This window comes from Lagopus leucura, unplaced genomic scaffold, assembly GCF_019238085.1.
Source record: "Lagopus leucura isolate 7727_CA_CO unplaced genomic scaffold, USGS_WTPT01 Super-Scaffold_100012, whole genome shotgun sequence".
In the NCBI taxonomy this organism is placed as follows: domain Eukaryota; kingdom Metazoa; phylum Chordata; class Aves; order Galliformes; family Phasianidae; genus Lagopus; species Lagopus leucura.
The window spans coordinates 21,234,858-21,260,914 of NW_024962267.1; the positions used below are offsets into that span (position 1 = coordinate 21,234,858).

General features: G+C 38.6%; 1 protein-coding gene across 4 annotated transcripts in view; it reads right to left on the bottom strand.

Moving 5' to 3' along the window:
* Positions 1 to 26,057, bottom strand: part of PCNT (pericentrin) — a 101,606-nt gene that overhangs the window by 7,611 nt on the left and 67,938 nt on the right. For 3 of the 4 annotated variants that reach the window (XM_042874337.1, XM_042874336.1, XM_042874334.1), the window contains 16 exons: positions 25,374 to 25,544; positions 24,054 to 24,206; positions 23,342 to 23,509; positions 21,951 to 23,003; positions 18,382 to 18,885; positions 16,806 to 16,905; positions 16,302 to 16,438; positions 14,829 to 15,026; positions 13,557 to 13,752; positions 12,766 to 12,988; positions 11,256 to 11,406; positions 9,076 to 9,597; positions 8,024 to 8,307; positions 7,146 to 7,245; positions 3,697 to 3,861; positions 49 to 287 (listed from right to left, as the gene is read on the bottom strand). In XM_042874337.1, coding sequence (XP_042730271.1) covers positions 49 to 287; positions 3,697 to 3,861; positions 7,146 to 7,245; positions 8,024 to 8,307; positions 9,076 to 9,597; positions 11,256 to 11,406; positions 12,766 to 12,988; positions 13,557 to 13,752; positions 14,829 to 15,026; positions 16,302 to 16,438; positions 16,806 to 16,905; positions 18,382 to 18,885; positions 21,951 to 23,003; positions 23,342 to 23,509; positions 24,054 to 24,206; positions 25,374 to 25,544 — 4,364 coding nt within the window. The remainder of the gene's footprint in view (positions 1 to 48; positions 288 to 3,696; positions 3,862 to 7,145; positions 7,246 to 8,023; positions 8,308 to 9,075; positions 9,598 to 11,255; positions 11,407 to 12,765; positions 12,989 to 13,556; positions 13,753 to 14,828; positions 15,027 to 16,301; positions 16,439 to 16,805; positions 16,906 to 18,381; positions 18,886 to 21,950; positions 23,004 to 23,341; positions 23,510 to 24,053; positions 24,207 to 25,373; positions 25,545 to 26,057) is intronic. The other variant, XM_042874335.1, reaches the window with a different exon arrangement.

A 26,057-nucleotide genomic window follows, 5' to 3' on the forward strand; every position in this document is an offset into this window, starting at 1 on the left:
TATCAACCACCCATTTTATCTATGTCCAAGAAAGTGTTTTGCTTTTACCTTGATACAGCAACGACTGCCCTGACTGCACATCTGAACTTGGTCAGAGGGCGGGAGCGGGAGGCAGGAAGCTGCAGGTCTGCAGGCGAGGGGTAGATTCCCATACGTGCTATTAGAGAGAGAGTTGCTTGTTCACAGTCTTGAAATCCACCAAGAAGCAGCAAGAGGTATTTCTTCTGATAAACCAGAGCCTTTCTAAAGCTCTCTGCTCTTAGGTACTTCCTATATAATCTCTGTAACTGAAGGAAAACAAAAAATTAAAGCTGTGAAGATCTAGCTATAGCAAGTCTAGAAAAGTTGATTGCATTTCCCAGCAAGGATTCACAGAAACTGGTTGTGAGTGGGTACCTAGAGTGATTTTGCTTTGCAAGATCACAGAAAGCTATTTAACAATTATGAACTATGGAAGCATAGTACAATAAGGGTAGTGAGGCACTGGCACAAGTTGCCCAGAGAGGTGGTGAATGCCATGTCCCTGCAGACATCCAAAGTCAGGCTGGAAGGGGCTCTGAGAACCTGATCTAGCTGTAGGTTTCCCTTCTCATTGCAGGGGAAATGGACCAAATGACAGATAAAACCCCTTCCATCTCAAACAATTCTATGATTCCTCTTTAAATTTTGAAGAAGTATTTATGATAATGACTCTATTACTTGTGTATTTTTAATGCAAACCAGTGATGTTACACTCTGAACACCACAAACGGATGTTTGCACCGCTTCACCAAACTTCTTTACCTCTTGGCTAGGCTAAAAAGTTTTGGTATGGTTACTGGTTGGTGTGCTGTCTTTGTGTGCAATGTCTGTAGTGCTGACGCAAGGGCTGCTGCAAGACCTCCATTCCAAGCTGAAAAGCACCCAACTTCAGAGTATCAGAAGGCTTTAAATCTCCTGAAAGTTTCACATCAGAACTGTCATACCTGAGATTCTAACACTTTAAATCTTTAATGATAGCAATTGTATTAAATATTAACCAGAAAGCATGTTGAGGTGGGTGTCTATCTGACTTGATAACAATCAAATCTGTCAGAAGAAAATTTAAAATTAGGAAAAAATAAAAAAGGATGTTTGATAATTCCATGCTTAGACAAGAAATCTGAACCTTCTTCACATTTAAAAGTAAAAAGCAGTTCCAAAGAGATAGGTGATTTTTGGTGCAAGTTTCTGTTTAATACAGAGAAAGTTATAAAGAATCTTTTCTGATGAGGCACACACAAGGAAAGAGTGTTCTTAATTCACATTTATCTATGAAGTCAATCACTGTGTACAGAAGAGTAATGCAGCTAGTAAGAAAAATAGAGAAACCAAGGCACATGAGGAGCATCTGAGGGAACTGGGGCTGTTTAGTCCAGATGAGGCTGAGAGGAGACCTCGTTACTCCCTACAACTACCTGAAAGGAGGTCACAGGGAGAAGGGGATCAGCCTCTGTTCTCAGGTGACAAACCATAGGACATTAAGAAATGGTCTAATTGTGCCAGAAGAAGTTTGGATTGGACATCAGGAAGAATTCCTTCACAGAGAGGGTGGTCAGGGGTCAGATGGACTGCCGAGGGAAATGGCGGAGTCTCCATCCCTGGAGGCAGTTAGGACACATATGGAAGTGGCACCCAGGGACATGGTTTAGTGATGGACTCCATGAGGTCGTACTGATGGTGATTTTGAAGGTCTTTTCAAAGAAAATGTTTCTGTGATTCTGTCCCTAGAAACTGAGCTGCAGGCTTCCTGGCTTCCCTCTAACAGCAAGTTTTTATCATATTCATAATAAAGAGAATGCAGGCCAAATTGAGAACTCAAGTAAAATTACTAAGTTACTTGTTCTACATGCAACAATAATCACTTCAGCAATGATCAAGAATGATACTAAAAAGAACTGAACAATCCAAACCAACTTGAGTTGGTAAGTTTCTCACAGTGAATCTGTACATCATGTAAGGTACTGAAAGCAAAAAAGTGCCAAAGGTTTTAATGAGGGATGTCCAATTTTTTGGCTTGCCTAGGCCATGGTGAGTGAAGAGAAAGAGTCATGGGATGCATATAAAAAAATACATAATATAGTTCACATATATAAGCAACAAAACTTCTTTTCTGTTTTTATTAAAACAAACAAACAAAAAAAGAGAGCAACATAAACATAAAACTACTGGGATGTTTGATCTTGTTTATGTAAAACTAACACATCAGTCTAGCTCAGTAGAAGTGGATGCAATTCTTACTGAGTTCTCAAGATTCTCCTCAGAGACTTGATGAAATTTCATTCTTTCTGTGCTTCATTCTTGAAAACAGTTGTTCACAAACGTACATACTGCCAAAAAGTGATGAAGTCACTAAGGCTTGAATTTAAAACGAGGGATATTTTTCTCTGATAAGTCTTATAAAGCTTAGTAAAGAGACACAATCAGACTTTTCTTTGAGTTGAATGTCTGATTGCAACACTATACACTCAAATCTGAAAATTCACAGGTAATGTATTTATATTGATTGAAAATGGAGTTGCAAATATACCCAAATTATATTTTTTCTGAAATATTGAAACTCATTCTCAAATTCTTTTATCAAAATGGAAAGCAAGGTCATATAGTTTTGGCCATTCATAGGTCTTGATTTCATTTCACAAACCATAAAACTTTTATAGCATTTTACTCAGACTTAGCCACCTTTAGTTTCATAGAATCACAGAATGGCTTAGGTTGCAAGGGACCTTACGAATCATTGAGCTCCAACTCCCCACGCCACAAGCAGGGTTGCTAACTACTACATCAGGCTGCCCATCATCCCCATCCAGCCTGGCCTTGAACATTTCTGGGAATGGGGTATCCATAACTTCCCAGGGTAACTTGTTCCAGCACCTCAGCACCCTCTGAGTAAAAAATTTCTTCCAAACATCTAACCTGTATCTCCCTTCTTTTAGTTCAAAGCCAGTCCCCTTTGTGCTATCACCATAGATCGTGTAAAAAGTTGTCCACTTCCTGCTTGTAAGTTCCCTTCAAGTACTGCAAGTCCATAATGAGGTCTCCTCGGAGCCTTCTCTTCTCCAAGCTAAACAAGCCCAGCTCTCTCAATCCTTCTTCATAGGAGCAGGGCTCCAGCCCCATCATCTTAGTGGCCCTCCTCTGGACCCACTCTGACAGCTCCATATCCCGCCTGTATTGGGGACCCCACACTTCATCACAACACTGCAGATGGGCCTCACAAGGGCAGAGCAGAAGGGGGACAATCACCTCCCTCACCCTGCTGGCCACCCCTCTTTTGCAGCAGCCCAGGGTACCAACTATTATTATTGGCAATGACTGCATTTTACTCATCAAGTGGCACAAGCACATCATGTGTAACACATGCAGACTTTTACCAGACTCCATCCACAAGAGATGGAGTGAGCCTTGCTCTCTGTTCCCCCCCTCCACAGCCTTCCATTGTCACCCACACAGTCAACACTCAAGCTACATGTGACTGACTCATTACAATCATCACAAAAAGTCACTTGCGTAAATATGACTATGTGTATGGCATGTGGGACCACGTTAAGTGCTCTTCACAATCACATGTGGTCCACAGGCTGGACACACCTGTCTTAAATGATGTGCTAATGCCTTCAGCATTGCCTGCTCCTGCAGCTCCAGACAGCTAATTGCTAAACATCACTATCATTTTACCTTAGGATTGAATGCTTCCATCATTGCTTTGTTTTCAGTTTCAGCAGTTGCTTTAGCCAGTTCGGATTCTGCCTGTTTCAGTGCATTCTGCAGAATGCTTCTTTCTTGCTGCCAAGCAGCTCTTTCCAGTTCTTGAGCAGAGTTGGTATCATCTGTAGATCTGATCTAAAAAAGAAACCAGAAGTGAGTGAGCCATTGTAGTTCCTGAACATGACTTCCACAACCAAACATCTCAAGTCAAGTAACAGCCTAACTTCATGGACAAACTAAACAAAAAGAACCACCAAAACAGCCACCAGTAGCATTCAGGTGTTAAATGGTACAAAATGAAAAATACAAGCAACCCCAGTTAAGCAGTATCAAATTAATCAGGTTATCCCTTCCCCAAGCATATGACTTATCAGTTTTACAAGAAACCTCTTTATGGTAATAACAGAGAGGGTCCCCAACATGTGGAAACAGAAACAAATCATCTGGCTTCCTTCCACATCCAGAACCAGCAGAGAAACTGACACAGAAATGTGTTTGTTTACATACATGCACAAAAACACCTTGTAAAGCATACACAGATGAAACCTCTAAGAAAACAGTATTCAATCCTGAGAATATTTAGTTCTGTGGTAAATCATCTCTTCCAGGAGACCAACAACTCCAGATTCAATTTTTAGAGAAGTTCTGCCTTCATAACCCTCTTCATATCAATTTAATTTTGTCAGCAGTTACAGTGTATGATGCAGCACATCAGAATCAAGAGGAAAGATGTTTTTGAGATGGTTAGCATTTTAACCTTTGAAATAAAATCTATACAGTAGAGGAGCCAGTACACACAGCTGACCCCCAATTTCTCCTTGTAGCTTATTTCAGTACAGCCTTACTAGGAGCTCAAACTTTTTCAAGAGTTATTTCTTAAGAATATTTTAATGCAGTAATATTCAACATTTATATTTTACTTACCTGAGGAACTGAATTTTACAAACAAAAAACCTTGTATAATGAAGGGTAATATACTAGAGCCATTAAAGAGAGATACTTTCAGTATCTGGAACATGTACAGCAGCAAAACTCTCAAGTCAATTAATGATTGGTATTACCATGTATTACCAACCCCTCTAAGTGTTTCACGCTGAAACCTTTTCTCAAGATGCTGATCGTAATGCTAACTTATCGTGTCAGTTCTACCAGTTTTGTGACAGGCTTCCAAGGTCCCCCATTCTCCAACAACAGATCTATTAAAGAAACCGATCCCTGCAATGGTTTCTTTATAAAACAGAAAGAGAAAAAACAAAACATGGATTCCCATACTGTCTGTATGCTTGCAGCACATAAAACACCTCCCTTCCTTCTGACTTTGCAACTTCCTTTAGAACTGCAGAAACCAAAGGCTTTTTACTTCTCAGCATATACAAAAAGAGCTTAAGACACAGCAAAACACCAAAATGCCAAGATTCTAACACAATTTTCTGTGTTGTTTTAAAATTAGGTATTTCTTTCTTTTCAGTTAAATTCTTGTCCCTTATTAATGCTTCAGGTAACTGTTATCAAAAATAGTTCAAACAAAACCCACATGTCTTATGCTGAACTGGAGGGGAGCAGCAGATCTCTCCAGTGACCATCCCAGTAAGGACTACAGTCCTTCCATCCCAGGCCTTTTGCAGACCTAAAGCTACAAAAGCTGAATTTGAAGGCAGTAGCACATATTGTCTGAGGAATCCTGCTGATATGCATCTATGCCCTTGATTTCTACTGCACCAGTTGACACATGATTACCATCTACTCATTTTGGTCTGTTCTATTCTGCAACATCTTGCAAGTTTCTCTAATAGTTCTCCACTTATCAAAATCCTAAAGTGCAACAAAGATAATTTCCTTCTGTTTCTAGAGCATGAGGTCAAGGACACTTAATCAAAGGGGACACAGAGAAGCACCTGAACTAAGAGGCAGTTCTGAATAACCTGAAAATGGGGCAGAGAAGAGGGATGTTTGCCTGCAGAAAAATGAAAGACATCACTGTACTCTAAGCTAAATGATAGCATGTCTTTAGACTGCTCCTCTAAAGACTTCTTATTGTTAAGAAGAGACTTTATGTAATGACTGTGGTCATTACAACAGCTTTCTCCAGGACCCAAGTGATCCAAGGACAGGAGCAACTGCTTATTCAGCTTGCCATTCACTGGTATCTTGTTAAGAAGCTTGGAACTAAAGAAGCTGATGTGGAAAAGCTAAGTACATTGAAAAGATTTGCAGTAGAGTTTCTAAAGCAGAAGACCTAATGAAGCGAGGGTGGAAATCAAAAAAGAATCCAAACAATTATTTCCTTTTCCAGTAGAGTAACAACTCATAGTAAGCTGAGTCAGATAAACAGCTCAGTTCCAGAGAGAGCTCTACTAAGTCAGACTTAAGTGGAGTCATAAGGAGGCTCAGCTTCCCCACAGACTCTCAGTTTTCTGAAAGGAAAATAGTTGAAATAACTTCAAAAATGCCTACCTGTAAAAGGTTACAACCCCCTCCCTTAGGGCTGGAGATAATCCACTTGGCAACCACCTAAGTGGTTACACAGATGACAGAAGGAAACTGTTGATTGCCTTTTGTCGGCAGTTAAGACACAGGGAGAGCTTGCACCATGCCTAGATCTTCCCATAGATCAAGCTTGTATTATGGAACATATGAGAACAACTGAACCCTCTTAATAGTCACAATTCTTTCTCAAAGGTTTTTTTCTGGGGATCTAGTACAAATTTGTAGGTCAAGCAGTAAGAGAATAGAGGGAAGATGAATCTAATAGAGCCAAAACTCTTGTTAAATCCGCTTAATACAAAAAGGTTAGAAGGGCTACAATGCATTTGAAGATCTCCTAACTATAGAAGGACATATATGTTAGTGTAAAGTTATATTATATGATGAATAATTTGAAAAGAAAGAACTATGTATTTTATATGTTTTCTAACAATACACCTGAGTTCAGCCTTCAACAATTGCTAAGCTATATAAAAATATCTGTAATACTGCAACTATCAGACAAAACTTCCCTCGTGAAATGACAAACGACTTGTGCTTTTTGAAAAATGCTTGACAATTTGCTGAAAAATAATTGTGTCTGGACATGTTCAGAAGAGGAAGCAACACTTTCCACAGTTTGATATCCTCAGACATGTTACATACTTATTACATACATAGGAAAAAAAAATCCTTCAGAAGTAGACTCAACAATGCATCAAAGAAAGAGACATACATACAAAAAATATACTAAATATGTTGGTATAAAGATGGTGCGAGTACAAGAGCTCCTGACTTTTCTATCCTCAAGACAGAAAAACCAAACAAATTTCCTCAGAATGTTAAAACAAACCCAAAACACACACCCAACACCGCCACAACTTACATATGTACCAGAACCCAAATAACACAGAATAACTTTCTGATAATGAACAAAGATGTGCCATTTGCCTCACCTGAGATGCAGGAGATGATAAATCTGATTTTAGTTCTTTTAACGTCTGCAGTAAAGATGCTACAGCTTCATCATTTGATACATACCAGTCGCTAACTGTTCTGTTAAAAAGAAATACTTGCTCAGTATGGTTGATTTCTAGTAATCTCATATTATAGTTAGCATACATTCTTCCTCCCCACTGAAATATCTTAAGTTTTGATGCTGTTCTCATTTACTACCTATCACACAAAACACAATGATGAATGCACACAAATCAGTAATTTTTATTAAATAGAAGAATTTCTAAATAGTGATGAACAAGAATTTATTCAGAAATCCGTATTTTATACCAATCTGAAGTTCTACCATGCAAATTCAGGTCACAGCAAAATTTTACTGGTATTTTACTTTGCTGCCAAAGAAACAAAAAAATTATCCTGATGACCAACTTTTCCCTTTTGTGCTCAATGGACCCCCCCCTCCCCCAAATTCCAAACCTGCAGCTGCCTTGATTAAGCTGTTTTCTGACTACTCTCCAATCGAATTTGTTAATTAACAAATTAGTTAATTAACTAATTAATTAGTTAGAAAGCTCTTTCCAACTCCCAGTTTTTCTTTTCGGAGTTGTTCTTTTTCTGAAAGGTTACTTCGTGGATCTGGTTCACAAGCAGGCACGAAAGGTTTTTACAGGAATGGCTGCTGTGTGATGACAATCTTTTAAACACAGTCTGCTAGCACCATGAAATCATGGTTTCACACCAGGTAGGTCTTGTAAGCAAAGGAAATGATATACGACCCATTTTCTTCAGCTGATGGCTGTCAGCTATGATCTGTGCAAGTTCAGAAGCTGTATGGAGAGAAAAGTACTGTTTTATAAACAGTATTTAATTTACTTACTTATCTACCGTTTTACACATTAACTCAATGAGGTGTGCAGCTACAAAAAGCAACTGTTGTCTTATCCTCTCCAGCTGTTGCTTCTGCTGCTGCTGCAAGTTGCATTTTCCAGTTTCTTTTGTCATGGGCTCTTTGGCATTTTGATCTTTGTCTGAAGTACACAACAGTCCTCGCTGACTGCTTTGAGATGGAGGACTTCTTTCTGTTTCCTTTAAGATTGCCACAATTTCCTGCATCTCTTTAATTCTTTGTTCATCCCTCTGGTGTTGCAGTTCCAAGTTTTGCTATTTGAAGAGAAGAAGTAGTAATAAATTGCCACTTGTACGTACACACATACACATCAATACGTATGTAGATACAGATATGCAGACCAGATAGAAAAGCACCACACCAATCTAACACATCCACATCTCAGTGTTTCTTAAGCCATAAACTATTTACAGGGGAAGACTTATACTATTGCACTCCAAGGCTACCAGGAAGCCATTTAACAATTATAGAGTGGGCATTTTCTCCATCCATTTCCTGACTTTGTGACTGACAAGTCTTCAGAGAGTCTACAAAACCTGCCTGTTCCTCTAATGGAAGTGAAGGAGCTGAGAAACAAGGGTGAAACTTAGTATGTTTAAACCACACTCTATGTTTAAACCACACTCTATGTTTAAACCACACTCAAGGTCTTTGCCATTTGCTAACAAGGGGCAATCCCCAGCATAGACCTAAACCCAGAAAACATTTGAAAAATGCAGACAGCTTGTTTAAAGCATTTTTTAGAACACTTTGTTAGAGGGAAGGAAACATTTTAATTAGAGAACATTATCTACTGAGTTAATTCCCACTTCATGGCTAGTTCAACCCAAGGAAACACTCTTGCAAGCCCTCCTGATCTTTCTGCCAGCCCTCCTCTTTCTCCATTTCTGTTTGTTGCTGCTGCCTTTGCTCTCTCTACTCTTAATTTTATCTTGCATTGTTTTGAAGAGCAAATGCAATTGTTCCCACTTAGCTTTCAGCTTTGCCTCTCTTTCCTTCTGGGCCTCCAGGGAATGGGTTACCTCTTGCTTTTGACTCTGAAGAGACTCCAGCGTCACTCGGAGTTTGTTACTGATCTCTTTCTCCACCTGTGTTTCTTCGCAACACATCTGTACTTCAGCCTCTGGCTGCCTTTTGGAACGAATGGCTTTCTGGTGTGTTTTCTCAATAACAGCAGCTAGTTCTGCCTTTCGGGATCTCTCTTCCTCCAGCTGGGCTTGGAGCTCTCGGATAAAGGCCTGTTCTAGCAACAACTCCCTACGCTGACAAGAAGCATCCTCCTTAGCTTGCATGCTCAACCGTTCTGTCAAAACACGTTCATGATTCAAGGAATTTAAGAGCTCCAAAGAACGATTTCTCTCAGCATCCAAGCTTTTCTGTAGCTCCAACACTTTGTCATGTTCTTGAGACAATAACGCTTCACAGCGGGAATATTCGATCCGAAGTTCCTTGCGGAGATTGTCATTTATTATTTGTTCATGCTCTAGGGATACAGACAGCTTGCTATTCTGCACCGTCTGCAAATCCAAGGCAGCCTGTAAATTCTGCACAACAGGAGAAACATGTAGTAATATTCTAGCATAAGCACTCATTTGTGGGGTACTCTGGCATTCAATAATTTTCAAAATTCTATTTTATTCAAGGAGAAATTCAAGATTGAGCTAGAATAGTTTAAGTATTAAAAAAACAATAATTTAGAAATAAAAGTTTAATTCTCTAATTAGGAGTGCCAGAAGCATGCTCTTTACAGTCATTATATCAATTAACAAAACCGAGGGTCTTAATTTGAAAATATCTTGTGGTACATTATTTTTTCTTCAATCATTAAGATCCTCAGTGAGAAATCGATTTTTTTTTTTTTTTTTTTTTTACATCATCCAATCATCTTAAATGGTATCTGAAGCAGAAATAACCTGAATTGATTAACAAAAAAAAAAAAGCCACCAAAAAACAGTCACCTAAGCAGTAAGACTATCTGTAAATCCTTTTGGTTTCACAGCCCATCTATTTAAAGAATGCAGCACAGACTGATGACAATAACCCATTCTCAGCTCAATTTTGTTAGCCAGTGCATTCTCATCATTCTCCTTTCAGAAAGTAAATGAAGAGGGAGCCCCACAATGCTTTCAGAAGCATTCAGAACAAACCCCTGCTGCAGTTCTGGCAGGGGTTTCTGCCCTCTGTCCCCAAGCAGCACCATACCTCTGATTACATAGGAAGCTAGGTGAGATGGCTAAGTGGTAGACATATAGCACAAACTGATACCATCAGCTTTCCGTAGTACTGTTCCAAGGGAGAATTTGGGAATGCAGGACTGCAGCTGCACCACCTGAGAATGATTTCATCTCTTGCACAGCTTTATCTGGGACACTGCACTTTCACTTGGCTTTTGACTAAGATGGTCCCTGTGCTCCCTGCAAGAGCAGCCCTTTTACAAGATACATATGGAGCTAACATGCTCCACAATAAAATCAGGAAAAAAGCCAAACCACCAAAAAAAAAAAAAAAACCACCAAAACATACACACTTAAATAATTACCAGAAGAATAACATAAATGAGACTGCAGGCCATAAAGAAACTGTCAGAAGACTTCAGCTTTGGTTTCTAATTATACAAAAGATATACGTTAAGAAGACGGGAACAAGATAATAATGTCTTTTACAAGAATCATTTCTATCACAGTATCAATGGGAAAGCCAGTCATTTGTTTCCTGCTCTATTCAAAAAACAGGGTACAGAAAAAGAAAAAAGAAAAAAGATTACTCAATCTCAAAAAAGTTAAATTGGAAAGGTTTCAGTTACTTTCTACCGAGCATTGTATTATTAGTTGGTTTTCCCTAATCTCAGTCACACGCTGCACATCCTCACAGCACACTTGCTCTGTAACAAAGTCTGTCTCTCTCTGTACAGCAACAGGCAGTACAAAACTGACCTTGAGAAAGTGAAAGTATAAGGATCTGAAAACATTAAGAAGATGTCATAAAGATGCATCCAACTTTTGCTTATTTCCATAGGTGCTGTTAAGAATGATAACTGAAAGCTTTAATTCTGTGGGGGAAAAATGCCATGCACGTTAGGTACAAGCAAGCTTTTTTTTTTTTGTAAACCGTGATTGAATAAAAACACTGGATATGAAATAGTACAAAAATAACTCATTAGATCACTTCTCTTGGTGGATGAGGTTAAGATGTTGGGCATTACCTCCAAGGCCTTTTTCTTTTCATCTTCTGCTTTCTTATGCTGAAGCTGTTGTTCCTCAAGCAAAACTCGCAGCTCTGTTTGTGTCAGACGTTCATTCTGCAACTCTTGCAGAGTAGCTGTCAAATCCTTCTCTTTGCTTTCCAATTCAAAACTGAAAAGTTCAAAATGACACTTCTGTGTATGTTCAGAACAAAATATCCTTCTCTAGTGATGCAAGTCAGACGCTTTGAATTACTTTTTGTGATCTGACCTACAGATTTACTTCCCTAAGAGGGCCTCTTATAGGGTCAGTTCCAAGTCACAAATATTTAGCATCTGAAGACAGTTTCTCTCCCTGCAAGCAAAGCTAAAACTACTCCTATCAAGTAACTATTAAAAGATACAGATAAATAATCTACCTTGGTGAAACAAAATGTGTGTCCTGTGAAAGGAAAGAAAACCACTGGCATACACTAGGAATAAGAAGGCGTAAGAAAAAACTATAAACAGAACACAGCAAAATGACAGGCAGACAAAAGTGCCAAGCAGAAGACCAAGACAAAAGCAGCAGGAAAGCAAAGACGCATTAGATTTGCATGGCAAGGTTTTGGTGGTGGGGGCCACAGGAGTGCCCTCTGTGAGCAAAGCCCAGCACTATTCCATGTTAGATCACAGCTCCAGCTACTTCAAAAGGGACCTGCTGCTGGCCAGACCCAAACCATGAGTGATGCTGGGTGTGCCTCTGGGGCAGATTCAAGAAAGAGAAAAGTGCAGCAGGAGGTCTGGGGGAGCTGCTGCCCATGAGGCCCCGTGTTGGAGCAGTGTGCTATTGAGGGATGGGCCCTGTGGTACCGAGCAGTGCTGGAGCAGTGCTTGGAGAGCTGCAGACGAAGGGAAGCCCATGCAGGATCAGCAGGGGAAGATCAATCTAGGGAAGGGACAGAGGAAGGAACTGACCACAGGGAAGCAGCAGATGAAGAAGTGTTAGTGTCTGATTGCAGCCTCCATTCCCCTGCAATACTCTGGGAGGAAGAGGTAGAGAAATGCGGATGGGGGAAGGTGTTTTAAGTTTACTTTTAGTTTTCACTGCTCAAGTCTGTTAGCAGTAGGCACTATGCTACATTATTCTTTCTTACACCGAGTCTGTTTAGACTGTAAGTGGTGAGGGATCTGCCTGTTCTTGTCTCAACCCACCAGCTTTTTTTAATTGTACTTTCTCTACCTATTCTGTTGAGGGCAGAGAATAAGAGTGTAATGTGGTGGAGCTGATCTACCCAGTGGTGTTAAACCCCCACAGAAGTACAGGAGGGACAGACACAAGGCTGTCAAGAGCCAATTATCTCCTCTACTATGCCCATGCTTTGACTGTTGAGAAGGTTGAGGAAGTGGTAGAGAAGGTAAATACGTAAATTTGAAGAATGAAAAACTAACATAAATATGAAAAGTAACAGAGGTGTATTTATGGATTCTGGGAGTATAAAGCTTTTTCAGACTTGGTAATTAATTTAAATTAACAAACTGTACTTCTCACCGGAGCTTGCTTATTTCCCTCTGATGCTCTCCTAGGGATTTTTGCAGCCTTTCATTCTCTTGCTTACGTTCATGTAGATCTGACTTCAGGGTTGATACTGCTGCTTTTTCTTGATTCAAGAGTTCACATGTTTCAGAGGCTCTCTTCTGCTCCTCAGACAGTGTGCTATGCAGGTCACTTACAATGCATTTTTCCTGCTGAAGCTTATATTCTAATAATTCAACTAGGATAAGAAAACATGAACAGTTACTCATATTACAGAGATTTTGACAGTATGTTTACCAGTCATACTGGTTCAACTGCAGAAAAAGGAGCTGCATTAAAGTATTCTTGACTGGAGAATTCATTTATTTTTCAAATATGACATGAATAAGCAGAAAGATGTACATATATGCTATAGCTTTGCTGCTAGTGGACAAGGGAAGAATAATATAAAAGCTGTATCAGAGTAAATGAGCTACCACGATGTACTGCAAATCACTCGTTACTAATAGATTCTGCAACTCACTAAGAAAAAGCATGTACATATTTTATATTACCTGAGTTCTTTTGAAACTTTTCGTTTTTCACAGATTTTTCTTAATCACTTACATTCAGAGTATGAAGAAAAGGCCTGCTTCTTACCCGGCTAAAATAGCAGGAATCATAAGTGCAGTAATTAAACTGAAAAACTGTTTACCACCAGCTTCTTTGCAAAACAGTATGTATTTTTTCCTTTTATCTGCTAGGCAAAAACAAAAAAGGAAGAACTGACACAGAAAAGCAGAAGACAAGAACTTGACAATTATTACCTTTCCTTCGAAGCTGGTGTTCTTGTTTGCTCCCATGATCTTCTACATTAGTAAGAGTTTCCTGCAGCTGCTGCAGCTTCTCCTGGTTCTGAAGATGCGTCATGCGCAGCTGAGCTCGAAGCTCCTGTATCTCAGAGAGCAAATTGTTCCGGTCTGAGGAGAAAAGGTGCTCCACAACCACCTGCCTCTGCTCCTCCTAAAAAACAACCAAGTCCTGTTAAATCTACTAGTCTATTCTTATTTCCTTATACAAAGATAAATTCCAGAGAACCCCTCACATGTACAACTATTACGCAGAGAGGCAAATGCAAATGACCAAGTTCATACATCATTTTAATTCAATAAGTTTAATGTTAACTAACAGAAGACCCAACATTACTAGCTTCCAAATAGCATAATAGTCAGTAATAATAGTTTATGTACTGAAGCTGAAAACTAATTATAATGATGAAAAAATCCCAAACAGATATGGAGTTAGCCCAGGATACATTCCTTGCAAGCTCCAGATAGATTTTATCAAGCACTTCCTTTTCCCAATCCCAGCCTGTTGGTCACTGCTTTTTTGCTGGTTTCTAGGTAAAAAAATCAATAGCTTTATAACACAAGACACAAGTGTTTGAGAAAACGGTGCCAAAACACAGACTATAAAAGCCTCATGATCCCACACAATCTAGATTAATGCATACAGAGCATGATTTAACAAGAACATTAATAAACCTTTAACATAATGATAGTATCCTTGTCCAGATCTCATCTCAAAATTCAGTATGAGGGAATCGAAGTGATTTAGGAGCATAACACTAAGAGGCTTTTTTAACTTGTTTCATTACATATACCAGTTTCTGCAACTTCATCACCAAACCCAGGATTGGAGAAGTGAAACTCCAGGCCAATTTGCAACACGTTTCTCTCTTCTCAAACATACTCTGTACTTCCAGAAGTTCTCCTCTCCAATCAGTAGCAAAATCTGGATGTTCCTGTGTTGGTTTTTATTAAACAAACAAAGAAACACAACAACAAAAACAAAACCACCTATATGATCTCTCTCTAACCTACTCTTTGATGTCATTACTGAGTCATTACTACTAATTTAAGGAGATCCAAGGCATTTGAGAGTCCTGTTCAAGCCTTAGAATGAGTCCTCTGCTCCTGCTACACACACATGTATATGCATGTAATAGTATACACATACACAATGTATGCATATACCCACATATATACATACCAAAAAAGTCAGTTTATAAAGGGTAGAAGCCATCTTTCTTGTCTTACCTTATCTCCTCTGTCTGCTACCTTGCTAAGGTGATCTTTCAGAGACTGTATAGCATTCAGCAAGGCCAAGCCTTCTTTTTGCCATCCCTCCATCACTGCTCTGGTCTGATGAACATTTTTTAGTTCCCTAAAACCAAAGGAATGCTCTGACAAAGCCAATATCTTGTGACTCTCCTCATACACCAACTTCAGCACAGTCTGAGAAAGAAAGACGACAATACTACATATTAGGAAATAGGCATCATCATCTTGACAGCACATGAGTAGGGTGCAGTAGAAATAAGCAACAAAAGTAAGAAGGTTGTCCTAGGTTGTAGTATCAGTAAAGGCATGCAGTTCTGTTCCACTACTTGATGTGTCTCGTAAAATCAGAATACACTTACACACACTTACATAACATCCTCTGATAACTGCTAACTAACTCCTAATAACTGAGATCAGTGTTGTTAAAGTACAAATGCTGAAGCACAAACAGCATAGACCAGTGTATCTATTGCAGTGCGTGCCACCATGCAAACACATAACTAAGCCAAAGGACTGTACTTGATCTTGGTTCTTTCTCAAGTACTTACTCATAGAAAAATTACCCATATTCTATCAAGTCATGTCACACTATATGCCAGTGATACCAGAAAACTAAATTATGCATTTAAACAACCTTTGCATCTAGCAGATTACACAGAAATAACATCTCCCAAAATAATCAGTCTTAATGTACACAGTGAACTCTGTTTTCCCTAAATCTGTCAAGCAAAATCATCTCTTTTAAATAAATTCCCTGTTCACAAGCGATTATCTGATGCACAGATGTCTCATTTCAGGAAAAGTCACTAGAGATTTTAGTCATTTTCTACTTACATGTAACCAAAAATACCTCAGTCTCAACACAGCGCTGTTTCTTCTTGCTATTCACTTCACCATCACAGTATTTTTCCTTAACTACTGATATATTTTCTTTGCACTTTTTTTGAAAAACTTTAATCAACCTGAGTTGCCTTTCCGTGTCTGAGATCAAAATAATTAGTACTTCAAGAGGTTATGTTTCACATACAACCCTTTAGCAAGCATTAACAATGGAAACACACCAAATTGTTCATACTAAACATTCAGTACTGGACTGTGCACTCAGATTTTCCAGTAATAATTTAAACTGTTTCAGTTGCTTTCATGCATCAAAACTCTGTTTTTCAGATCTTCCTTTATACACTGAGTAAGCTGAAGGTGCCTGTTAGACATCTGGAGAAGCAGCACTTACTACTATGTTAAAAGTGTACTACTTCTCCTTTAATATCACTTACATTTCTTCAAGTACTATTGCATTTGAACTCCCTGTAGCCTACCTCAATTTTAAGTTAAAGCCATTACAGAAAGTTTACAGTGCAAATGTAGCAGCTAACACTATTTTATATCAGCATTTCATTTCTGCTGTTTCCATTTTAATTCCCTAATATGCTTACATTATTTACATATTACCTTCAATTGTGGTGAAAGTGTTTCCTTTTCTCTCACTGATTCTGTATCTGGAAACATGCCACAGTACCGCAGATAAGCCATGAAATTAGCATTTGAGTGGTCTGATGTTTGTTTAGCTGCCAAATTTGATCTGGTACCTAGAGAAAGAGACAGTTCCCCCACCCCAGGGATTACAAATAGAAAGAGAATTTGAAACCAGCATAACTGCACAAGACAGCCACTTAAACAAGCTAAAAGGTCATAAGCAGCCTATGGCCACAGTGATGTTGTTAAGTCAGGACTCGCTAAACTCCCATATCTCATTTCTAGCATGTACAAATAAAAGCAAGTACAAGTAAAAGCAGGTTTCTACCAGCTTGAATATACAACACCTCCGAACCAACTAAGAAAAGTATAGCTTTCAAATGAAAGATGCACAGTAAAAGAAAATTGGGGATAGAGGAAATGGTATACTTCTATACCAGTTATCAGAAGGTAAAAGGAATAAACAAAAGTTAAACTCACTGCTGTCACATTCATTGCTCATCACGTCTATGGCAGATGCTCCCGATCTTATGTCATCTTGCAAATCAGATGGAGTTAGATTATCTGTTTCTCTCATCTGCTTGGAATTAGTTTTTCAATTAATTTACTTTTTCTGAAATCAGTCACTTTTTCTATATTTACAGTAACTTTATTATTGATATTGAATTTAGCAAATGCCTACTTGATTTAAAGTTAGTTACAGCAAATATGAACAGCAAATCACCTCTGGTACTCCTCAAAAGCCTTTTCACCTGAATTTTTCTCCTTTTCAGTACTCTTAACAAATGGAATGGCCTTTGAAAGAGAAGCATTTTTTATTTAGTCTCAGCTGATTTGTAATTTAAAGAGAAACACAGTAATAATTTCTTTCTAGATATGCTTTAGCTGTAGCAGAACGCAAGTAGAAATACATTTTACAATTTGCAAGAACACAACTTTTTCAGCACAAAAGGATACTTTAAACTGCACAGTACATGATGAAATACGCAAATCAAGGAAAGATGATAGAGCTCTACTGGAACACATTCAGTTTGTCTGCAGGGGTACAGCAGTGGCCTTAAGATTAAGGATACCTCATGATGAGGTTCCCAAAATGCCAAATGTGACACAACATCTCTTATTCTGTCAGCATCCAAAAGATTCATCCTTTTCCAATAAAACAGGCTTAAGCTTATCTTCAAGATATTATTGTAATCACAGTACAGTCAGCTTCCGTCCAACCTGTTTGGGTTTTTTTCGGTTTTTTTTTTTTTTTTTTTTTTTTTTTTTTTTTGAACACTGAAGGGGAATTTTTGAAAACCAGGTTCCCAGCTCCTCTGACTGAACGGCCCTTTGCACTACCACACCAAGAGCCATGCTAACGTCCACATAGCCAACAAGCCCAAACCAGCCCAAACGTTCAGTCCTCTATCAGAAAAATACATTTCTCTGATCTCCAGAGCTGAATGTAAGTTGTCTATCTCTGAGAAGAGCTCTTTTGTGCAGATACACTTATTCCCTCATTTTAAAACCCTTTGAACTCTCTGCGACAAAGTTACCCGCCAATAGAGAACTATTACCATAGTACTCAATTTACTGTCAGAAAGTTGTACAGTATTCAGCTCAATTACCTACTTACACATGAAGCACTGTCACAGTTTTATCAGTTACTTCCACAAAGCCCCACCAGAAAATACCAAGGTCCGCAGAGGCCTCTCAACAAGCCTTCTAAGAACACAGGAGCAATATTTGTATTTTTACCGCTATCGTATCAACAGCATAAAGATTATAAGACACAAGCATGCTGTGAGCATCTTATTGCTCAATTTTAGATTTTGGAATACTATTTCCACTTACTATGAGCTGTGGTAGACAATTGTTTAAGTACAGTCCAGAATTTGCTCTGGTGTCTGACAGTGAGAAAGAAGCTAATAACAGTATATCCAGAGCAAGCCTGTACAGTGTCTCAATGTATAGATTTGTACTATTTAGAGCCAATGGCTCAGCACTGATCTAGGAGGACAAAACTGAGCAGCCTTGTGTCATTAGAAGGAAATCAGACACAAATACTACTTACCAAAATCTTCTCCATATCTTGGTCATCAACAGAGTAGGTACTTCCACTGGAAACTGGAGATTTTACATCTGCTCTGTCTGCTGCTTCCTCACTGCCGTTTTCATAAAGGTAGGGAAATCCCAACAAAACAGAATTATCACCCTGCAGGGATGACCTACTGTGCACCATTTCAAGACCTGTACTTTCAGCTTCTGAAAAGGGTGTCAGATTAAGCACTGGTTGAAGGTCCATGCTTATATCTTGCTTTCTCATAATCTCAGGCGAATCCCATGAAGTCACATCCACAATGAAATCCTGGAAGTTTTTAAGAGTACCTTCAGTACAGCCTTCATTCACACTGTTTTTTGGAGAATTGGGAGCTTGATGGGGAGGCTTTTTCAAAGTTTGCTCTTCAGAGCTGTTGATCATGTCCAATTTTTGCATTGAGATATTTTCTTCTGATAGCTTAACCTGAGATTGTTTATTTGTATCATGAGCAGTACAGTCAAACAAAGCAACATTTTCCTGCAATGAGATAACATGTTAATTGTTCAATGGAATTTAAATATGACTTTAGAAATGTAAAACACCCACTTAAAAATTTCTATTAATCAAATCTATGATGATTTCTAGATTTTATATAAAAATGATCCCAAACTTCAGTTTACATACCAGCTAACCTGGCTTTTTTAAACAGGCAAATCATTAGTGGAGGAAAAAAATTCTATACAGAAAGAAATGTACCTATTTCAGCAGAGCTGACTTTTGCATCACACAAGAAAAAGGATATTCTTTGTAGCTGTGTAGATAATCTTCCTACTTAAAAAAAAAAATAGAAAAACAACACGTTTTTATTTCTAACTAGAAAAATCTCTTGAATTATCTTAAGACTTAATTTCTGACCCAGGACACCGGAAAAAAAGTTGGGAAGAGTAGTTCTATGGATGGCTCCTGTACCTGCCATATCAATTCAGAAGAAACTAGGAGCTATCTCCTTTCTGCTACTCTTCCACCTTTCATGTTAATGTATTTCTTAATTTTCACTGCTTCCACTTTTGAACCTAAGATTAACTGTAAGGTGTTTCTTTGCTCCTCTAAGAACACTGCATTTCTTTGTGTCACATCCACTGCTACACAAAGGCTCTTCAGTGTTAACATCTTGAACCACCTTTAATTCACTGTTCAGGAGTAAGTAAAGAACGGCTTAATTCCACGTGGGCTTTCTGATTAAGCAATGATCATTTTATTTTCTCTTAAGTGGTTCAGCATCACATCCCAAATGACATTTACCTAATTCATATTAGAACAAAAGCACCACCTAAATACTGTTGTTTTCCCACTTCTCCAGCTCTCAGCTATCTAGCCTGAATAGTTGATAAATCAAGCACTGTAATTTTCCTTATTCTAGGATGATCCAGGTCCACATGAACAGGTCTATGATAACACATGCTTGAAGACAACTCATTTGCTTACTTTCATTCAATGCATTCTCCAACTTCAATGACCACCTCTCTTCAACCTATCCTATTACTAGTAGCACTTAAACATGGAAATATACATGCTGGCATACATACAAGAACTTCAACATTTGAGAAACCAAGTTTCTACTTAAAATCTACTTTAAATCATTTAATTTCCCTCAGAGTTCCAGCATACCTTTATATCTTCTACAGTTCTACCAGTTCTCCCTTCACTGAATCCTAACAAATTCCTAATTCAGAACTAAGCTCTTACTGATGAAGTGCCATCTTTACAATTAAATCCTTTTTGTTCTGTGAATTATTTGCAGACTTTAATGCTGCCTGCATTGAATCCAAAAGAAAAAAGACCACCTTGAGCAGTTTCCATACTCATAATATGCATCTTTCCTACATTCAAATTGTATCTAAATCATGATTTTAAAGTTGTGCATGCACCTCACACTGCATCATAAACAAAACAAACGAAGACAGTTTAAACTTGAATAAGGTGTTCTAGCAATACAAATTTGTAACAAGCAATTATTACTAACATGAGATCAAGCAATTGTACTCCTACTCTGCACAGGAAAAAGGCAGTATTGCTACAAGTGATTTCCACTAGAAAGCAGTAGCTCATGGAGGTCAGTTATCAGCTTCTACTATGTAGAAGTTGCTATTGCAACTTGAAAGAGAGCAATCATAGAATCACCTGGGTTGAAAAGGACCATGATGCTCATCCAGTTCCAACCCCCTGCTGCGTGCAGGGGCACCAACCAGCAGCCCAGGCTGCCCAGAGCCACATCCAGCCTGGCCTTCAATGCCTGCAGGGATGGGGCATCCACAGCCTCCTTGGGCAGCCTGTTCCAGTGCCTCACCACCCTCTGGGTGAAAAACTTCCTCTTAATATCTAAACCTTGAGAGCTCAGAACTGTAGCCACTGCCATCAAACCAGAGATTCATGCATTACTTTCATAAAAAGAGGGTCAAATATCACACCAGTTTGGTGTTTTTGTTTTAATAACAAAATACTGGACATTAAAATAAATTTTGTTACCTATATACATGAACTACAGTATAAATTTTATGAGGGCTGCTTTGAAAGTAATGCCTCCTATTTCATGATGTTGGCCCACAATAAAAGAGGCAGATGGTGGTGGCATGGCAGTAGAGGTTGAGCCTACCACCAGTAGTCCATTCCACGCTGTTGCAATCTGACAGATGGTTGCAAAGCAGCCCTCTGACAAAATGGCATCTGACATGGAATTATGGATGAAGCAAAGGGGTGGAAATAATTCCTCCATGAGGAAAAAATGGCACGTACTGACATTCATTGACAATTGCTGAATGTCTGTGAAGACCAAACTGTGGATGCGAACATGGTGAGGCAGTGGTGGTGGTGTTTCAGCAGTGGTGACAGTGGGTTACCGTCGCTGGTGCATATTTTTATGAGTGTGGCATGCAGACTCTTGTTCATCACTGGTGAAAATGCATAGCTAATAGTTGTGGCTACAGTGAAAAACAGCATTTCGAAGGTGAGAATTTGCACTATCAAAGGTGTTATTTGTATCAGTTGTAGTTTTCACAGAAATAAATAGAACTTTCAAAGTGACCTTTATGTACAAGACAATTCCTGTTCACTCAGTGTGGCCCAGACAGGCCAAAAGGTTAGATACCCACAACATAAGCTCTCTTATCAACATCTATCACTTGTGTAAGGCACCCCTAGTGGACAGCAATTTGGTGAGACAGATGCATATAGCTCTCTAAAGAACAAATCATCTGAATTCTAGTTCTAATTCAAAAACTGAACAATATAAGCTCATGTTTTGTTATTTGGAGAAAATAAAATGGTTCAGAGTAAATAAAGGTTCCTAATAAAATTATCTCTCTCTAGTCACTGCCAGAGAAACTATGCAAAAACAGACTCTTAAACTGACTCAATATAGCCATTTTTATACCGCATTATTCATCTTCACTCTTTCTTAGAATCTTTTGTAGTACAGGCCATTGAATCAGCTTTTTTCTACTACTACAGCACTGAAAAAGACAAACTATAAGGCTTTATGAAACACATAAAATTAGCTTACTGAAAACAAAGTCAGGACACTATAAAATAAAAAAATCACATACCAGATTATCAGGTGGGGAAGCAAATGACTGATCAACATGTATTTCCAGTGCTTCCAATTCCTCCATTCCCTTCTTAAGGACTTCCTTTGGCTTGTACAATTCCAACTGTGAAATAAGTTCATCTCTTTCCAAACGTAAGGCTTCAAGCTCTTTTGTATATATCTTGATTTGATCTTTCAATTTTGTCATGTTACCTTCCAATTCATCAGTTTCTCTCTGATTACATACTTCTTTCTGATTCATTGCTTGCACATGTAAATCAAGTCTAGAAACTTCAAACTCACGACTACAAACATCTTGAGCCTGACTCGCATCTTTCTTTTTCAACTCAGTTTCAAGTTCTGATGTCTGTTTTGTTAAGTATTGCAACGCACCCTCATCAGCTTCTCTTTGATCTGCCACTGCTGTCTTTACCTGCTTATCTTTTCCAAGAATACTCAGTTCCCTCTCTTTCACACTATCTTCGAGTTCCTGAACACAAGAAGCAGCAATCCTTGCTTCAAATTCTCTCTGAGAAATATGTGTTTGGAGAAGGCTGTACTCTTCCTGAAGTGCACTGTACTGTAATCTCAGAGTGTTTACCTCTGCAAAGTGCTGCCTTGATGATTCCTGTAAGTTTTGGCATTTTTTCTCTAAAATTTCCACTTCCACTTTGAACTGTGTTTCTTTCTCTTCCAGCTGCTGCTGCAGGTCTTTTCTAGCAGCCGAGGTAAACTCTAGCTCTTCCTCAAGTTCCTTCACCTTGGAAAGTAGCAATGCATTTCTTCCACCTAGATCAGTATCACCCTGACAATCTATCAATCCCTTCTTCAACTCCTTCTGCAGGTTTTCCACTGACTTTTCCAATCCAAATTGAAAAATGTCACCTTGGTTGTCACTAACTTCATGACATACTGGTCCAAATTGTGCCAGCTCCTTTTGGAGCTTCTCAATTACTCCGTGAAGTTGCTCTACCTCTTCATCTTTGTCTTTACTCAGCCGTTCCTGGTCCCCACGAAGGTGCTCAATAACAGACCTGAGTTCTTCAATTTCAGATTTTTGGTCTTCAACAAGCTGAACAAAAGGATAAGGTTGAAATATTTAAGTATGTAGGCAGAATTACTATTGCACGTAGAATTCAAAACTATTATTTCTTTCGTTAAATAGCATAGGCATTAAATCATAACTGTAACAGCAGGAAGAATTTATAGATTTCAGATGGATAGCTATGCAGAATACTCTCTACTTTCTTAAGAGAATTACCAGGAGGCTTCATTTGCAATACAACAACACTGTTCATTGCAGGGGAGTTGGACTAGATGACCTCCAAGGATCCCTTCCAACTCAAATGATACTATGATTCTATAATCTCCTCAAGCATGATCAAGCAATGAACTAGTAAATATTCTTACTTTATTCTCGAGGGTATTCACTAGCTCAAATTGCAGTCTTCTCAGCTGTTCATTCAGGTGATCTATTTCTTGATTCTTTTCTTTAAGTAGAGCTTGTGGGAAGGACAGAGCTGACGAATCATTTACATCCAAGACCTGATTTTGCTTTACATGAAGATTTGTTAGATCCTAATGAGAAAAACATTAACCTCATCAGAAAAGTCTGTTTATCTCCCAGCCTAGTGGCAGAAGGAAATTATAGGCTGTATTTAAATGTTCTCCTCCTTACTGTATTGTTAATTTAAGAAAACAAGGACAACTAGTTTATTTGGGTTTGTATCGCTGGATTAAATTGCCACACTGGTTCTTAACTTACAAAGTGAAACAAAAACTAATGACTGACAATCAACCAGTTTTACATCTTAAAATATTTGCTATGGCCATAGATGTCAGGTATGCACACAAAACAGCTCAGATCATAATTTATTAGGGTCAGAGAAAAAGCTAAGCTTCCTAAGTCAAATTAATACAGAAGATATTGTCATAAGCAAAGCATGAATCTACAGCGTTTGAGTCGTTCTAGGATATCTTTTGTCAAGAGAATATTGCATTTGTGCTGCAACAGAAACAAACAAAATGCGTGTTTATCACAATATGAGCTGAAGACCACAATACTTACAAAAACATGTCTCTCACGTTTTAGCTGGTGAACACTAAAGCTAAGAAAGCCTACCTTCAATTGCGCGTTCTCTAGCTGAAGCTGGTTGATGGTGAAAGTGCTAAGATTTTTTTGCACCTCTAGCTGCAATTTCAGCTGTAATATCTCCTCATTTTTACTGGTCAATTTATCCTTATGTTGTTCTAGGTGGTCTAACAAGCTTGCAATCTAGAAGTGAAGAAAATGGATAGTTTTAATAATTTCTGAAATTTAAGCATAAAACAAAGTTTCACTCTTTGCTATACTTACTGAAAGTTGTTTCAGTAGACACAGTTTGAATTTTCCCTAATCAGCTGACATTAATAAAATATCTGAGACACACAAAGAATAAGAAACTAGTACTCTAGCTCCTCATCTGGGTAGCAAATTCCTTCAACGGTGATTTTATTTTCTTTAAAAAAAAATTAAAAATAAAACTGCTCATGAAAGATGTGTTAATATATGTTCTGAACAATCCAGGCTTGACCATTGATGTTAGTTTGAGATAAAATGCTTAATAAAAAAATTAAGTGTTAGCATTTGATGTTTAATGTTATCACAAGCAGTTACAAACAGTATTCTTCTATTAAGAGGCAGAAAGAAACACCACAGCACTAATCCCAGTACACAGCTATCAAAAAAACATCTAAGCATTGAATATTCACGCAGCCTCTCATCACAGGAGAGGTGCTTCAGCCCTCTGATCATCTTAGAGGCCCTCATCTGGACCCATTCCAACAGCTCCATATCTTTCTTGTGCTGGGGGCCTCAAACTCCAGGTTGGGCTCACAAAGGCTGAGTAGAGACAAGCAATCACCTCCCTTGCCCTGCTGGCCACTCCTCTTTTGAAGCAGCCCAGGACCAAGTTAGCCTTCAGGGCTGAAAACGTATGCTCCTTATTTATGTTAAGTTTTTCATTCACCAGAACTCCTAAGCCTTTCCTCAACAGGGCTCTCTGTGAGTTCTTCTCCAGGTCTGTACACGTATCTAGGATTGCCCCAACCCAAACAGAACACCTTGCAGTTGGCCTTGTTGAACCTCATTAGGTTCGTACTGGCTCACCTTTCAAGACTGTCAAGGTCCCTTTGCACGGCATCCCTACATTCTATTATACCAACTGCACCACTCAGACTGGTGTTTTCTGCAAAATTGTGAGGGTGAATATTACCTGATATTATCTGAATACACAGCATAAGTATGTGGGGGTGAGTAGGTGGGTGTGTATGCACCTTCATGCGTGCATTCAAGAACTTAATCCAAGGCTTAAACTCTCAGTTACAAGTTTGCAGAAAATGATTCTAGAACTACATGAGTGATCCAAAGTCTACAGGACAATACTGAAACTGAACAGATTACCTCTCCTTCCTTCCTCTCAAGTGATTCGTGTTCTGCCTGTAGCTGTTCCTTCAGCCCTTGGTCAGAAGTGCCTTCCATAGGTACTCCATGCCTGACTTCATCCAATTTAGATTGCAGGGCAGAGATCTGAATCAAATTGTTGTACTGCTGCTGTTGCAATGCTTCTTTATCCTGCAAAGTAACTTTTATGTTAGTGTTGATTGTAGTCAATATACAGACCTAATCAAACAGAATAATCCTGCCAGAATACGTCTTCATGCCTGAAAAGCTCCAATGCAAGAACAAAAATACTTAATTCCAACGTTCTACAAAGGTATAGGAATGCAAAACTATAACAAATGCGCTAAAAACATTCAAATCTAAGTTAGGCCTCTGAAAATTTAGCACAGTCATAATGGTATACTTTTTCAATCATACACTGTTCCGTATGGTTAATACTCTAAACATCTTCTTTAGCCATATCCAATTTGATTATGTTACCATACGTTACTAAGCTAAGCCTAAGAGGTGAAGATTTAATTAAAATTAAGTGGTAGAGGGTAGATCAAACACCACCTACAAATATATCACATAACATCAGGATATGAAGCACCAGCACTACATTTCTGTCAGACTGTACATTTCTGTCAGATTTTCAAGCTATCATGTTTTTGCTTTTTTCTTTATTTTTAAAGCTTTTCCTTC